Source organism: Homarus americanus, unplaced genomic scaffold (genome assembly GCF_018991925.1).
Source record: "Homarus americanus isolate GMGI-L3 unplaced genomic scaffold, GMGI_Hamer_2.0 scaffold40254, whole genome shotgun sequence".
NCBI lineage: Eukaryota > Metazoa > Arthropoda > Malacostraca > Decapoda > Nephropidae > Homarus > Homarus americanus.
The window spans coordinates 1-17,831 of record NW_024733261.1 but is presented as its reverse complement, the minus strand read 5'-3'; the positions used below and the strand labels follow the sequence as shown (position 1 = coordinate 17,831).

The following is a 17,831-nucleotide window of genomic DNA, read 5'->3' as shown; positions in this document are numbered from 1 at the left end:
GGCACTGCTCGATCGTGTGGACGGGGCTTTAGGTAGAGCAAAAACGGTCTTTGTAAACCTTACTGATGATCAAGCTTGTTAATATGATGTGTTGAAGGTCGTTGTTCTTAAAGCTTATGTATTTTTGTTCGTGAATCTTGTATTGATTTTGTTGCCGTTATATTGGCTGCCTTAAAGTAATGTTCATGTCTGTTATTAGTGGTAAGCATTTGTAAATATAGTTACATTTTCATTTGACTTTTACTCCAATCATCAAGTATTCATTTATTAAAAGGGGTTACATTCAAACCATACATTATACCATAGTTCTCGATACAAATTTAAGAACCATATATTCTAGAATTCCGCCCCAAAGAATGTAGAATTCCCCGTAGAAACGTTAGGATTCCACCCCAGAAGACTGTCAGACTCCGCGCCCCCCGAACAAGATAGCTAGGTACTCGCCAGCATGCCGATTCGAAGGAAACTAGAAAACTATTAAGGGAAGAGGACACACAGGAGATCCAAACACTAAAAAATTGATGGATCATTTAAAATGAACTACAGGATTAGGCTGGAGTTTCCCTGTGCAGGTTTGAGGAAGTAGAGTAACGATACGCGACCCATTAACACTGGCAAGACAGATTAAATTTAGTATCTAGTCCATGGCAGAGAACCGATTACAAAGCGATATTACCTCAAGGGTAGAGATTATTTGTTCAGGTTTTAAGATGAACGAAACCTCACCACAAATTGTTTGAAGCTACAGAGTGGATCATCTACAGAGAACATGAAGAGTTGCCCATACGACTTTTCTTGGAGGGAGGAAGGTTATCCAGTGTTCATCCCGGTAGAGCGGACACAGTTTAACCCGGTAGAGCGGACGCAGTTTAACCCGGTAGAGCGGACATAAGTCATTCCAGAGGGAAATTTAAGTTTTAAAATTGCCAAAATCGACCCAGAATATGGATGGTTTAACTATAGTAGTATTTGGTTTAAACTACAAATCGACCCAGGAGAGAAGTGATAAGAAGTGGTATATGGTTATATTAAAGTTTATTGTACAAACACGTATTTTTTATATCTAAACTAGCACAAGATAAATATTTAGAACCTCCCAACTTAAACCAGGTTTGTTCAAGTGCCCACATGAACTAAGTAGGAAGGTTATGATGCTGTAGGGTTTCGTGATATAATGTTGTCTAGCACTCAGGATGGATGGAAACTCTAAGGTGGTTTTCTTATATAATATAAGTTATATGGTAGACAATCTGGTGCTGGAGGTGCCGTGTGGTGAGGAGCTGCTCAGTAGACACGTTCGGTGAGTAGCGTGTTGAAGGAGGTAGATGTGCAGGAGCTTCGTTAGAGATGTTGCCTGTTGCTGGCCTCCTGGTTGAATGAAAGCTGGACAGCGAGGAGCTTCCTGGTAGGAGGTGTTGCGTGTTCAGGAACCGAGAGCAGAATGAAAGCTGGTTGGTGAGGAAGCTCAGAGAAGGACAGCTGGTGGGTCGCCATGCTCGCTGGCAGGAGCGAGGACCGCCAGGCAGGCGGAGGAGAAGCGAGGGCCACCAGGCAGCGGCAGAGGAGGAGGTGTTGCGTGTTCCAGTCGAGAGGCCAGAATGAATCTCAATGGAGAGACAGAGCTTATATACACAGCAGCGGTGAGTCAGCCGTGAGTCATGTACGGAAAACCCAGGAAGTAGCCTGTCTTTTGACTGAGTTGCTAGGATACCGTGGCATCTGGTGACGCCCCCCCCCCCCTGGGCCGCTAGTTTGGTTGCTAGGGAAGACGTCGCAGGTGGCCTGCAGCTACGCAGTTGTAGGGGAGATGTCCACTACAATGCCATGGCTGAAGCTGAATTAAACAATTTTCACCGAGCTGGACTAAATTATTCCCCCCGTCGCCGAAATATGGCCAGTAGTCACTCCAGATAGATCTCACGTGTCTGAAATAAAGAAATAAACGGGGATTAATCTTAACTACTTAACTAGGCTAACCACCACATCATAACTGTTTAAGATATTTCATTTTTGTTATTATTTTGTTCTATAAAACTTCATTATGTGTTGGTTATCGTCTTGCTATTGTTAATTTTACTGTTTTTTTTATATATTTCTAACTTGTTTTACCGGTAGTTAAGGAGGTTGTAACAATCATTAGCGGGTTGACTGTAGTTTCTGTGTACCCTTAGAATTGGTTATGGTAAATTTATCAAAACTTGAAAAACCAGATCACAATTGACTTTTATTTGAAAGATATGAATACAAAATATAATTATCAAAGTTGGAAGTTTCTTTAAATTTGTGACTTTTACATAAATAAGCATCTGAATCCCTAGGCTAAGTAATGTTGACTCATAAGCTCATATAATTTTTACAGTTTCGTAATAAAATAAACAGATTCAATAAATGTCTGCCTGGGTTCCTTCTGTATCTACTATATAATTCATTGGCGTCTTTAACAGTGTAAGCAGCGGCCTTTATCTTTGGAAACAGACCATAGGCAGTATATAAGTACCACCAACATATAGGCTTTATTAATGTACAGTATTGCTAGTGAGAATACTTCAAAATTTATAGTTAATACATCTATAATTTTCTTTAGTCCCCCCAATAAAGAAGTCATTTTCTTTCTTGATAAATTCTTGAATTCCATATATTATTCAGTTATTTCACACCAAAAGCTCATTATATTTTCACAGACTCTACAACATGGTAATATAGTCTTATTTAGATGGTAATAAATGATTATCCAAAAGGCTGTTTATATTATCAATAAGTAATAAGGGATGATATAATGAAGGTGAGCGCCATCTATGAGTTAACAGCGTCACTAAACCCCTTCATCACAGGGTACAAGGGGGAGTTTCTCGTCTGGTGGGTCTGGGGGTTCCTCACCAACCTGACAGCCACTGGACACAAGGACAAGCTGGAGGACGGAACATGTGTAAGACGACCTGACAGCCCTGAAAATATCCGCCTGAGGCATTGGTAAGACATTTATTATTAATATTTTATCAGATATGTAACGTAAACATTACTGAGTAGTTGTTGGGGTATTATTTGGGTGGGAAAATGTGCATTTATTGGTTGATTTAGTAGATTGTGGTGGTGACAGACTGTATCGGTATAGTTTCACTTGTTACCACTATACGACATCAAAGTTGAAACAATGTTATTCTTGTGGTTTTTGATGTTATGAACGAATTTAGGTAAATTAGTGCACACAACTCTGTTAGAAAGTAAAATATATGCTTTTCTGGTGTGTTTAGACTGGTTATGACCTTCATTTTCGTCGGAAATTGGACGTTTTTTCTGTTTTTATTTGGTGGGGCATTTTCCGACACAAATTATGGGCCTTACTGCGTATACACACCGTTCATTCCTACCACTAATCTATTGTCATATTCTATTAAGACGTTTAATTATAAGATAATTTTCATCTATTACATTACCGGCGGAAATGTATAATAACGGAGATAACACATCCAAAATTTTCTTTATTTTCGTCCATTAATCTCCCGCCATTATCGTCTGCCTCTCCCCCAACACTGCTGTCTCCTGCGTCTCCTTGATAAATCATCACACGTTCCCATACACGTCACGCGGCCGATAAAAAGCGTTTGTTTTTCAAACCAATTCAAATGATTTGGGGTTTAATTCGAGGTATATTTGGCACTATCAAATTTGAGCTTTACTTTGGGTCTCATATTTCAAAATTCAAGTTGTTCCGACCATGGCAGTCTGCGATGAATGTCACTTCAATTATATGGAGCTGATTGCGAGTTTTGGGGGAAAACGTAGAAACTGTAGCATTTTTTCGATCGCGTGGTGTTCTCCCAACCTCAGTAAAGTGTACTAAGAGCAAGACAATGTAAATATCGCAAAGACCAACATATGTGACGTTGGGTAAGAGTCTCAGAATGCAACGACGAACAAGAACCAGGCCAATAAGGTAAGAAATAGGTGATTCCATCATAAGGTGAGAGTCAGTTAGGTTAGGTTAGGTTTGGTTAGGTTAGGTTTTTGTTTTTCTAGTGTTTTTTTGTGTATTTTTTAGTCGCTTAGCCACTTTTTTCGGAAAACGTCAAACGAAATATAAAATTGCCAAAAAAAAAAAAACCCGGCTAATTTCCGTCAAAAATTAAAGTCAAATTCGGTCTCAACACACACAAATACACTAAAAAAATATATTTTTTACTTGCTAAAAGTGAACGGTGTGACAATGCAAATTTACCAAATTATGGCAAAGCAAATGCAAAAACTTAACCTAACTGACTGTCGCCATATGATGGAGTCACTTATTTCTTACCTTATTGGCCTGGTTCTTGTTCGTCGTTGGATTCTGGGATTAGTACAGGTTGGTGACGCTGTTTCTCACTTAACGGGGTATAGAGAGAGACCCAAAATAAAAACGAATTTGATTGGGCCAAAAATTTCACGAATTAAATCACAAATCATTTTAATTGGCTGTACCGCAAAGAACGCTTTTGATTGGCCGCGTGACGTGTACGGGAACGCATGCGTGTGATGATTTATGAAGGAGACACGAAGTGTGTTATGTGAGGTAGGTGATAATGGCGGATGATTAATGTTAGAAAATTTTGGATACATTGTCCGTTTTTACACATTTGTGACGGTAATGGAATAGAAGAAATTTATCTTATAATTAGTCGTCTTATTGGAAGATGATAATAGATTAGTGGCAGGACTGTTGTGTGCGGAGATGCAATAATACCCGAATTTAAACCTACATCTTTGGTACAAATGAAAGTTGGTAAGTAGAGAAGGTACTCAGCCAATTCAGTAATCTCTAATATGTTCACATTCGTTTCCATTGGAGTAAATATCAAGAAAATTATACTTTTTAATATTTGTGCATTTTTTATACAGAACTGTACGTCGTTTATGAAAAATTTCGAGCTCTACCACCAACGAGTCGTTACGCCGTGATTAATGGGTACTCGTATTAGCCAAGGGAGACTTATCCTGGTCTGTGTGAAGTGTCAGATAGCTGTGAATCCTTTGTGTCATCTTGGGTTGTAATTGGCCATCCTGTCATCCTGGCGGTCAGTTGCTCAGGGATAACTGTTCGTGTTTATTTTTCATCGTTTTACCGTGTATCTTACGGCCCATAAGACGCACGGCCATATAAGACACACGGCCATATAAGACACAGCTATATAAGACACACGGCCATATAAGACACAGCTATATAAGACACACGGCCATATAAGACACAGCTATATAAGACACACGGCCATATAAGACACACGGCCATATAAGACACACCACGGCCATATATAAGACACACCTATATAAGACACACGGCCATATAAGACACACGGCCATATACGGCCATATAAGACACAGCTATATAAGACACACGCCATATATAAGACACAGCCATAAGACGACACGCACCATATAAGACGGCTATATAAGACGCACACGACCATATAAGACACACGGCCATATAAGACACACGCCATATAAGGCAGCTATATAAGAGACACGGCACGACCATATAAGACACACAGGCCATATAAAGACACGGCCAGCACACGGCATATAAGACACAATAAGACACATATAAGAGAACACGCAGCCATATAAGACCATATAACACGCATAAGACACACGCCATATAAGACACACGGCCATATACACACACGACCACACGGCACATATAGAGACACGCCATTATATAAGACACACACGCGACCATATAAGACACACACGCCATATAAGACACACGGCCATATAAGACACACGGCCATATAAGACACACGGCCATATAGAGACAGCCGGCCACATATAAGACACACGGGATATACAACCATATAAGACACACATATAAGCCACAATAAGACACACGGCCATATACACACACGGCCATATAAGACACACGGCCATAAGACACACGGCCATATAAGACACACAGCCATATAAGACACACGACTATAAGAACACGGCCATATAAGACAAGACACACGCCATATAAGACACACTATAGGACATGACCATATAAGACACACGCACATATAAGACACTATATAAGACACACGGCCATATAAGACACACGGCCATATAAGACACACATAAGAGACACGGCCATATAAGACACACGGCCATATAAGACACACGGCCATATAAGACAGACACACCATATAAGACACACGGCCATATAAGACACACGCCATATAAGACACAACTATATAAGACACGCTATATAGAGACCACACACACGGCCATATAAGACACACGGCCATATACACGACCATATAAGACACACAGCCATAAAGACACACGACCATATATAGACCTGACACATCATATAAGACACACACACATATAAGACACAGCCATATAAGACACAGCTATATAGACACACGGCCATATAAGACACACAGCATATAAGACACACGGCCATATAAGACACACGGCCATATAAGACACACGGCATAAGAGACACGGCCATATAAGACAACATGACACCGGCCATATACATTAATGACCATATAAGACACATATATAAAGACACGGCCATATACGACACACGGCCATATAAGACACATATATAAGACACAGCCATATAAGACACACGACCATATAAGACACACGGCCATATAAGACACACGGCCATATAAGACACACACGCATATAAGACACACGGCCATATAAGAAGACACGGCCATATAAGACACACGGCCATATAACACACACGGCCATATAAGACACACGACCATATAAGACACAGCTATATAAGACACACGACCCATATAAGACACACACGGCATATAAGCGGCCATATAAGACACACGGCCATATAAGACACACGGCCATATACACACGGCCATATAAGACACACGGCCATATAAGACACAGCCATATAATATACAGCAATATATAAGACACACGGCCATATAAGACACACGGCCATATAAGACACACGGTCATACACACGGCCATATAAGACACACACACGGCCATATAAGACACACGGCCATATAAGACACACGGCCATATAAGACACACACGGCCATATACATCATATAATGGCCATATAAGACAGACACGGCTATATAAAGACACGCGCCATATAAGACATATAAGACACGCGCCATATAAGACAGACACGCGGCCATATAAGACACGCGGCCATATAAGACACGCCATATAGCCATATAAGACACGCCATATAAGACACGCGCCATATAAGCCGCCATATAAGACATAAGACACATAAGACACGCACGCATATAAGACACGCCATATAAGACACGCGGCCATATAAGACACGCGGCCATATAAGACACGCGCCCATATAAGACACGCCATATAAGACACCGCCATATAAGACACGCATAAGACACGCCATAAGACCATACACACACGCCGACACGCATATGCCATATAAGACACGCGGCCATATAAGACACGCGGCCATATAAGACACAGCTATATAAGACGCAATGCTAGCTGCCGTTTTTGTTTACAATCTGTGTTGTGCACTACTGTACATTACTGTACTAGAACAAAATAAGCCAAGAATACAGTGTAGGAGCTGTGTTAAGAATGAAAAAAATGAATAGAGTTGAGTATACTGTTCCTCCCCGACTTACGACCACCCGCACTTACGACCCGCCTCGGTTGTACCAAAATTGTCAAATTACGTATTTTCGAGTCCTGCCGTCAGTGATCGCGCTGTGTACCGGCAAATTTTTCGTTTGTAATACACTTTAAAATGGCTGGCAAGCGTAAAATTGAGAGTTTTGTGGTGCTGAGAAGACAAAGAGACACCCATTTTAGATTTTCTATGTATTATTTAAGCATTTTCGACTTACGACCTGGATTTGGGTCCCTAACCCCGTCGTAAGTCGGGGAGGAGCCGTACAATACCGTACATTCAGTAAGTGGGAAACACTAGAGAACCTTAGCTTTTGTCTTTATTCAAGATAACTTCAGGCCAGAGACCCAGTTATCCCTCACCCGACGACGGATAACCCGACATCGTATCGGGAGGTCGGTAATACGAGACCGCCAATCCCCCGCCCGGAAATCTCTCGTCCCCGGAAGTGCTCTGCCCCGACTGTTCCGGGTGATGGGGATATCACTGTAGTCACTAGCGTAGCTAGGGGGGGGCGGGGGGGGGGGCGGTCCACCCCGGGCGGCACTTTTGGGTCTGCTCATCACCCATATCTGCAGCTACTGGAGACGTTAATTCTTCCCTTTGTATCGGCGGCAAGTTAATCCTTGTCGTGTCTGACCTAACACCTGACCCACATCATCACGGCCACGTCATGAGCTATGTACACCCTTGCTATGCGCCCCCTCCCCCACACACACAACCTGTAACCTGTTGAGGATTAAGGAAACAACTTCAAACAAGTACGCCAGTGAGCTCATGTGGTGTGGGTCAGGTGTTAGGTCAGACATGACGAGGATTAACTTGCCGCCCATACAAAGGGAAGAATTAACGTCTCCAGTAGCTGCAAAACCATGCAGTCTCGGGTCATATCAGTTCATGTACAGCCGACCAATCCACCAGTTACAAGCAATTCACTTCAGTTCTCCTCAAGTCTCCATCGTGACAAGACGAGGGGAGGCTAGACGACTTTTAAGTTCTCTTGTGTTTTCGATCCAGTTATTTACTTCGTTGGAAGACATAATACTATAAGGTAAGAAATATTAAAGTATTGGTTAAAAAATATTGATGTGACTTTTGCTGCGGTACTGAGATTAAATATTAAGATTTTGTTTCACAGCATTGCGATTTTATACTAAGACACTATCCTCACTGGGGTACAGACAAAAGCCCCCCCGACAAAAGCCACCCAGACAAAAGCCCCCTACTTTGATCGGGGTGGCTTTTGTCTGACAACAGTAAGGCAAACTATATATATATATATATATATATATATATATATATATATATATATATATATATATATATATATATAAAAGAGTGAGTCACTGTGCAATATGTATTTTTTGTAGGGTCACGGGGGCGGTAACTCAAGGGCCGCCCCGGGCGGCACACACTCTAGCTACGCCACTGACTGTAGTACACACACTGGTACATAGAGTAGTACTGATTGTGTGTTTTGTTGTGTAAGGTATAGGTATAATTACTGTGAGGAAGGTGAAAAAATAAGTTGACATTTTCCATTCCCCTTCATGGCACTGTTGCTGACCTTGTTTCTCTCCTCTAACAGGCCTTTGATAGGGAAATTGAAAAGTTTGGGCAGACTGTCTCGGTTATTGATGGAGCCTCACCCACCTCACTGTTCAGCTATACATTTGGTGAGTATTTTGTGTACAGTACCTCTGCAACTTGGTATTTTACGAAACATTTGTATATACTGTATAGTCTTCCATGTTGCTTGAAGACTGGGAGCGTGATCTGTTTCTCCTCCATCCTGTGTGAGTGCGAATCTCCGGGGGTCACCATTTGTGGGGTATGGGATGTTTGGTGTTCACTCAGGATGGGATGGAGAAAGGAAACTCACAATGTGCTCTCTGTATACATGTTGTATTGGATGTACAATGCAGCTTGGTGCTGGGAAGGCAGCATGGTTACAAGCGTTGAGTAGAGAGAGCTGGTTGGAGAGGGTGCTCACAGGAGGACCAGCCTGTGGGTCGCCATGCTCGCCGGCGGGAGCGAGGACCACCAGGCAGGCGGAGGAGGAGCGAGGGCCGGCAGGCAGCGGCGGAAGAGGAGGAGGTGTTGCTGGCTGGTTGGTGTAGGTAGAAAGAGAGCGATCACCACGAGGTCAGGTCTTAAGTAGCGGGGGGTAGGCGTGGCTTAGTAGTTGACCTCCGTGATGTATGGCGGCGCTGGTTGACCCAGACCACGAGGCATACACTGGGGAATTCGCGGGGTCGGTTATGCAGCGACAAACAGCGTTTGTAGGGGAGAAATCCACTACAGTGTGACTTATACCCCATCGGACAAAAATTGTCGAGATTCTACGAAAGTTGTCTTGCTTTAAAACTATTTTTGAGTACACCATCAGAAGAAATATGTTCCTACTCGAGCTCTACCCTGGTTAGTGGGAGATGGATCCTTCCTACAGTTTTACAGTGGGAATTTACTTTTCCAGTATAAAGTGTTTAACTACAAGCACTTTCTCTTCAAACGGCTGTGCCCAGGGACTATTCCCTGTAGAAAATAATGTATTATATTCTGTTCAAGTAAAGTTAATTTTTCATGGATTAAGTTTATATTTAGTTTATATGAAACCAATAAAAATTCAATTATTATTCTACTTGTGTTTTATGGAATAATATGAATCTTTTTCAATTTTACTGAATCAAAACGTTGGTTACAATACAACCTGGACTACGTCTATGTGGAAAGTTTGTCCAAAATAATTCTCGTAAAATAATCCTTTAAGGTATTAAATGCTTCAACCTCCTCTTGAAATACTGATATATTATCTTTAAATATAATGGCCTTTTCACAACATGGTCTACTAACAAAGATGAAATTAATGTGATATTTCTTTTCTAATCGTTCAAAATACTGTGGTGTATGGGTTATTGGTTCACACTCAGGATAGGATGGAGAAAGGAAACTCACAATGTGCTCTCTGTATACATGTTGTATTGGATGTACAATGCAGCTTGGTGCTGGGAAGGCAGCATGGTTACAAGTGTGATGTAGAGAGAGCTGGTTGGTGAGGGTGCTCAGAGGAGGACCAGCTTGTGGGTCGCCATGCTCGCCGGCGGGAGTGAGGGCCACCAGGCAGGAGGTGGAGGTGTTGCTGGTTGGTGTTGGTAGAGAGAGGTAGGTCACCACGAGGTCAGGCCTTATATAGCGGAGGTAGGCGTGGCTTAATAGTTGACCTGCGTCATGTAAGGCGGCGCTGGTTGAACTAGACCACGAGGCATACACTGGGGAATTCGCGGGGTCGGCTACTCAGCGACAAACAGCGTGTGTAGGGGAGGATTCCACTACAATACTACTTCTCGTATCAAGATTGAGAAAAACGAATAGTTTGTTCTTGGTAATGTCTGAGAACACCACCAGAAGTGGTCAAATACTAAATGCCAAACAAGATACAGTATTTGGAAAACTAAGCTATACATGAAATAACCTCTTTGGCCTAAGAGTTAATAGGCCACTACAGTGTACTGCGCAGAATCTGGCAGTATAACAATACTAAATATTGACCAGAAGTCTTTCAATTTAAGACTAAAGTTCAGTTGAAATTTGGGTAAAATTATCTTATTGGTTATATAGTGAATTTTAGGACTTTAAGGCTGCAGTTACACCAAGCACATCGAGTCATTTGACTTGACTCATTCCAGTTCACACCGACGGAGTCAACCTGAGTCGTCAGTACCCAGACTGATTTCGAGAATGGACGGATATTCTCTTGATGAATTATCTGTTGTGGATTCGGCGTCACAAGACCTACAGCAGAAGCTATGTCAGTTCGTGACATTCTGAAGGAATATTTTGTATCCCCAGGTAGGGCTATCGAGTGGCAAGATAAAATGATCCACTAATGTGTAGTTACTTTGAGAATAAAATTGTCTCGCCTTTACATTTCAATGCATCCTAAGTCTTGGTATCTGCAGTTTAGACCATTTTGTTCTATAGCATTTTCGTCCGTATATTTAAAGTATTTTGATCGATAAAATTGCCACACATAGTTACCGGTTTAACATGAGCAGGGCTTTTAAAGTTAAGGACAAATTTGCACTAAAAAGAAAAACCAAAATAAAATATGCCAGTTATGATTGCACTAAGTGTGAATTCATTAAAGACCAGCAGATTTGATCAAGTGGTGGGGATTCTCGTACATTATGGAGCCTGTCCGTGCTCGGTAATTGACAATAGCATAACTGACCGCGCAAAAGGGATAGAGTAATGCACCTATGAGGATCTTGAGGTGTAGGCTTGTGGTAAAAGGTTAGATCCGGTATTAAAGGTTCCACCCTGACATAAGTGAAAACAGATCTGACGTTCCAACCAGTTACTGTAAGGGAGGAGGATTCCTTATTTGTTAAAGGGTATATTGTTTTAACAGTAAGTAGAGATGGTGTGGTATCTAAAGCTTTGAACAGTTACCCCACTGAACATATTGAACAAGGAGAGTCCTAGTTTGTTTCTATTGCATGTAGTTACTCGCAGTGCTCATAGAGAAGAGTGTCAAAGAATTACTGTACCTAAAATCTTGTCTGATTACACATTCATAGTTTTTATTTTATCGCTAAGGAAGGACTAAGCTTACAAGTAGATAAGTCTGAAACACATCTTATTGAATGGTGGAAGTCATGGGTTTTATAATTGTTCTGTGGGTATGTGAGGTCCCCTAGGAGGTACCACTACACCCACTGCTGTTTACGTGCATCTTACATTTCCTGTGTACTCGCCTCTGAATTGTTAGGTTAAGGAAGAAACCGGATTCAAAGGACATTTTTTTTCAGAGGATTAATATTCACAAAACCAACTACAGGACTAACAATTTAATTGGGAATTAATTATATGAATGCCAATAACCGTTCACCACTGGGGTAGAAGACAAATCTGTGAGCTGTACCAACAGAAACCATATTTTTTGTCTTCGATCCCACTCGCATTAACAAGAAAATCTGACGAGAATCTTCAGAGGACAGCATCTATACTGTGATACCGAGTGGAAAATAAAACATATCTGATTTAGCCTTGACAGCAGTAGCGCGATGGTCTATTTGGCAGTGCAGCAGTACGACTCTCAGAAAAATAGTACCGTATACCCAAACATATCTGATTTGGCCTTGGCAGCAGTAGCGCGATGGTCCATTTGGCAGTGCAGCGGTACGACTCTCGGAAAAATAGTACCGTATACCCAGTTATATATGAAGATACGAGAGGTTGAGAGAGAGCGTGACTATATTCACATTAAAGCCTTTTCGGTTCACGTGCACTTGGTACTATACCGTTTGTGTGATTATCAACAGACAAAGTGTTTCAAACATCATAATTTGTTTAATTGATAAGCGAGTGGTAACTTACGGCATACAGTTGTCTCGAACAATTTCACGTTAACTGATGAATACACAGATACAAGGTTAATATATACTGTTGTCAGCTCGAATGTGTGTGTGTGTGTGTGTGTGTGTGTGTGTGTGTGTGTGTGTGTGTGTCACCTCAGTAGTGTCAGTATCCCGTGATCGGGACTTGGTTTTCAGTCGGATCTTTAACGAGCCGATCTGTGGCAAAGAGGATAATGGTAAAGTAAAGAGAGATACGAGGGACACCTTCTCCTGAGGGGCCCAAGCAAAACAACGGTACTTTCCCCTTTTCTGCCCCAATCAAAATTTTAAAGTTTCTAAGTACTGTACATTAACCTCTGTACCAGACTTAAGTGCTTAGTTCAGGGTTATCTGACTTAATGGCTCAAAACCCTTGGCAATGATGGGAAAAAAACATGTGGGAAAAATGGTTGTGCGGTAGACCATAGATGTACACTACAAGACTGACCGACGTGAACCGACTATGACCGACATGCATGAAACAAAGGGCCACTTGCAAGATGAGCCGTGGTGTGCTGTGGTGTCCCGGCGGTCGTAATACAATGGAGTGAAAATTGTGTGATTTCTCAAGGTGGGCCATGGTGGTACCCGACTGTCATTTGTTGTAACTACGTCATCGTGGTATAGTCGGGTGTACCAACTGGCGGAAGACTTGGAGGTTGGTACCCGTGACCATCAAAACATTGGCGCTTTAAACTTTTCCCGGGAGGAGGCACCAGCATGGCTAATGTGAATATTTGTCTATTTTCTTGGATTATAAGCCAATTTTGGGTATGAAATACGATTACATAAGTGAATATGGGTAAATAAGGCTGATAACAAAGAATTCAGTTTGTCACTAGAGAATTATGGCCGGGTCTGTGGATGAAGTCAGTAGAATATACCAAAGTATTATGCATTATATATTACAACAGTTATGAACAGAATTAGTGACAGCACTTCTGCGCTAGCGAGGCTCAAATTACCCTCCCCCTCCTCCCCTGCCGCCGGGCTAGAACAAACTGATGACATCCGTGTCAGGTTTATTTGGATCCCGTCACATATAGGAATAACTGCCTGTGACACTGTTGATCGACTTGCCAAAGAAGCTACACAAGAAGAAGATATTGAAGCCACTCTCGCCCTCTCCCTGAATCATCTCAAATCTCGCATACACGCCACACAACGAGAGGCATTCAACGAAAATTGGACACACCCGAAACAACGGGGTAGCATCACACTATGCCACTATGACGCTGTAACCGGTGACGACAACCGCCACTACAAAGAGTATCAATCCCTGACTCGATCTCAACAGATTATGTACACGAGACTGCGCCTAGTGTACAGGTACCTATGGGAGTACATTGGCAACCCTGAGCCTGGCCGCACTGTTTGTAAACTTTGTGGCCAACCAGACTCTCACACCCTCTCTCACTACATCCTCACTTGCCCTATGACCTCCTCCTATAGGTCCCCAGCTGTTACCAACACCGCTTCCCTCCCTGACCAGATATCCCTCCTCCTAGTGATAGGCCTGGCACTGGGGACCTGCCACACTTTGCTATAAACAGATGAAATGTACCGGGAACTTTCCCCCCACACACTCATCATTCTCTCACTTTATGTAACTTGACAAAACCTATGACCCTTCAGGCTTTTATGCCCTTAATGCACAAGTCATAAAGGCAAGCATGAACTTTGCATACTTCCCAGATGGGCGCTATAAACGCTTCACCTTGCACAGGATGTAAGAGGGTGCTCAATAAACTGAACACACTGTACAGATAAATTGTGATAAATCTTGAAAAATATCAACATACTATAACTGTTAACTGTCTATCAGACAGGAAATTATCTTTGTGCCAAAAGCAATTACTGTACTGTATTGTTAACTCGAAATATACTGTATGTCTAGCATTATGATACCTATCCCATACATGGCCATAGCAACAATAATATCTGTAAATGCTATTGACATCTTCACCAAACTAGACATTAATCAAATGTTCATTGTACCCTTTTATTGCAGGCTGTACCACTGTCAGGACCTTGTTGCCCTTATTAAAGATAGGGAAGCCACCCTAACCTCAAAGGTTTCAAACCCTCGCCTGCCAGAAAAAAAATTCCAGGCATGGCAAGACATTGACTCTTTGTTCAATGCAGGCAACCCTGGGCAGGGTCCCAGGACTGTTAAACAGTTAAAAAGATGCTGGGATCATATAAAGAGAAAGTACAGTCAGTTCTGCTATAACGTAATAGTTGTGTTCTTGTAAAATATTGTGTTATAGAAAATCGCGTAATAGAAATAACAGGGCTTATGGAGAAAAATAGGGTTAGGTGCAGATTACTACTTGAAATCGATAAAAAAATTTAGTAGTTAGCCTAACACAAAGGATAGCACAGTCTAAATAAATGTTACATTCATATCTAATAATGAAATCATACAGTAAATGTAACACTACCTTGAAAAAATATGAATATAACTTGATGGGGGAGAAGGGTGATTTTGAGGTTGATAACATCGAGCTTCTCTTCAAGTGTTATAGCCTTTCTTTTACGATCATCACCGGGAATGGGATCACCAGAACCCTTCTTGGAGACATTCTTCTTTACCATATTCACAGTTAATACCACAAAATTGGAGAAATAGTAAGCAAAAATCGCGTTACAGCAAACAAGCGTTCGAGTTATACAAATATCGTTCCTCTATTCATAAATCAAGTTCGAGCAAATTCACGTTATCAAAACACGAGTTACAGCAGAACTCACTGTATGTATGAAATAAACATTTTGTAGGATATGGGATTGGAATTTGTCAGGTAGGATGAGCAGGGATATCAATCCCTCATTTTAGTTCTAATTCAAATAGCCAACATCACCTTATAATGTTGTTACAATTATCATTTCGGTCATCCACCTATTTGGGAGTTAAAAAAATATTATTTCAACCTAACCTAACCTAACCGAACCGAACCTTAAACTTAAAATCCTAAAATTCGCTGGATGACCAAAACGACAATAATACCATTTTTTGAAATATTGAATTACTTTAGAGTGATGGCTGTTCCCCTCTCTTACAATTCATAGTCTCAGTATTGCACAGGAAGCAGTAATAATAATGATGAATTAACATGATTTTTATGCATGTATGCCTCTCAATCAAATAATTGTTATTGTTAGCCCTCTTGCTGTGGTTAATATGGATTAGACAACAGAAAACTACTTTCTCTCTGAACATACCAAATATATATATATATATATATATATATATATATATATATATATATATATATATATATATATATATATATATATATATATATATATATATATATATATATATATATATTCCATCCTGTCAACTACCGTATATCACGGCCTATAAGGCGGCGGGGTGCATAAGACGCCCCCCCCAAATTTCCATTTAAAAAGTAGCTTTTGAGCTCTATTTGCTGTATAAGACCAGTACCCCAAATGTGACACTTACCCACTGACTCAGTAGTCCTTTACCAACCATCCTTGATTTTTTAAAATAAGGCCAATTCACTTCAAGTAATGTCATCAAATTATACTCGCTGGTGTAGTGTAAACACTAGTGACGTCACTGAAGCGTGGTGGGAGTGTTCCCTCGTCTGGGTGGTGTGACTATTTATACAACATGTGGTTCAACAGCAACCACCGTATTCTAATTGTGATGTTTCATTAGGATTTGAGTGAAAAAGGTTACCAGTATGTACTTACTACATACATTTATTACACAAATATATATATATATATATATATATATATATATATATATATATATATATATATATATATATATATATATATATATATATATATATATATATATATATATATATATATATATATATATATACTGAATATACTATGTACAAAAAATGAATGTTCAATGAATTATTTATGGTGCATTAGGGTACTGGTCACTTCTGATGGGCTATAAATAGCCTTCTTTATCTCCCCTCCATCTCACCCTGAGCCAGACGGAAGGGTCTTGGTAAATAACATGTTTGCTTATTTTCCATTTACTTTAAATAGATTTACCGAATTATTTGTTTTATTTATTTATTTATAATATACTGTAATATATTAAACACACTGTAATTATTTTCTTTAATTTATAAACTGTTTTGCGACAAAGGAATGTTCTCCAGTAGTGTTTCATTAGGATTTGAGTGAAAAAATATTACGTACTTACACAATTGTTCCTCTTACTTTGACAACACAACATACATACAGTATATTATTTCTCAGTTTTGATCTTTTTTTTAATTTTTGTATTTATTTATAGTTAGTTACTTAAAATAAGGCCAATTCACTTCAAGTAATGGCATCAAATATTACCAGCTGGTGTAGTGTAAACACTAGTGACGTCACTTGAGCGTCTGTAATTAACCGTCGATAGTTTCAAGAATTAATGCACTTTTCCTTTCTTGTCTCCTCACTGGCAAATGGGGGGGGCGTGGGGAGGGGTGTGTGATGATAGCTGTGTTTATTACAGGGGTATAAATCTCTTTTACGGTATGTTAGACAGGTTTATAATACATTTTTATTATTTTAATATACCGGTAATCTTAATTTGAATCCAGCTTGCCAAACGTAAGTTTCAGTATAAAATAATTAGTGGTAAGACCTTGTGAGTGGCTTACGATGTTTTCATCACCACTCTTGACACACTAAACCACAATATTTAAGAGGTAAGAATTTTAAACTTGGTGGTTTAGACGACCCCCTAACTTTGGGCAGATTTTTTTAATGTTCAAATTTCGTCTTATAGGCCGTGATATACGGTATATCCCCCACCCCAGCCCCTGGCAAAC

The 17,831-nt window shown here is 40.5% G+C and overlaps 1 protein-coding gene across 1 annotated transcript; it reads left to right on the top strand.

Moving 5' to 3' along the window:
• Positions 1 to 1,528: 1,528 nt before the first annotated feature.
• Positions 1,529 to 9,285, top strand: LOC121869767 (the record flags this gene model as incomplete). The annotated part of the gene is given in 2 exon segments (XM_042371329.1): positions 1,529 to 2,970; positions 9,198 to 9,285. Coding segments are annotated over 2 exon segments (282 nt in total), but the record flags the coding sequence as incomplete, so codon positions are not given.
• Between the last annotated feature and the right edge of the window lie 8,546 nt (positions 9,286 to 17,831).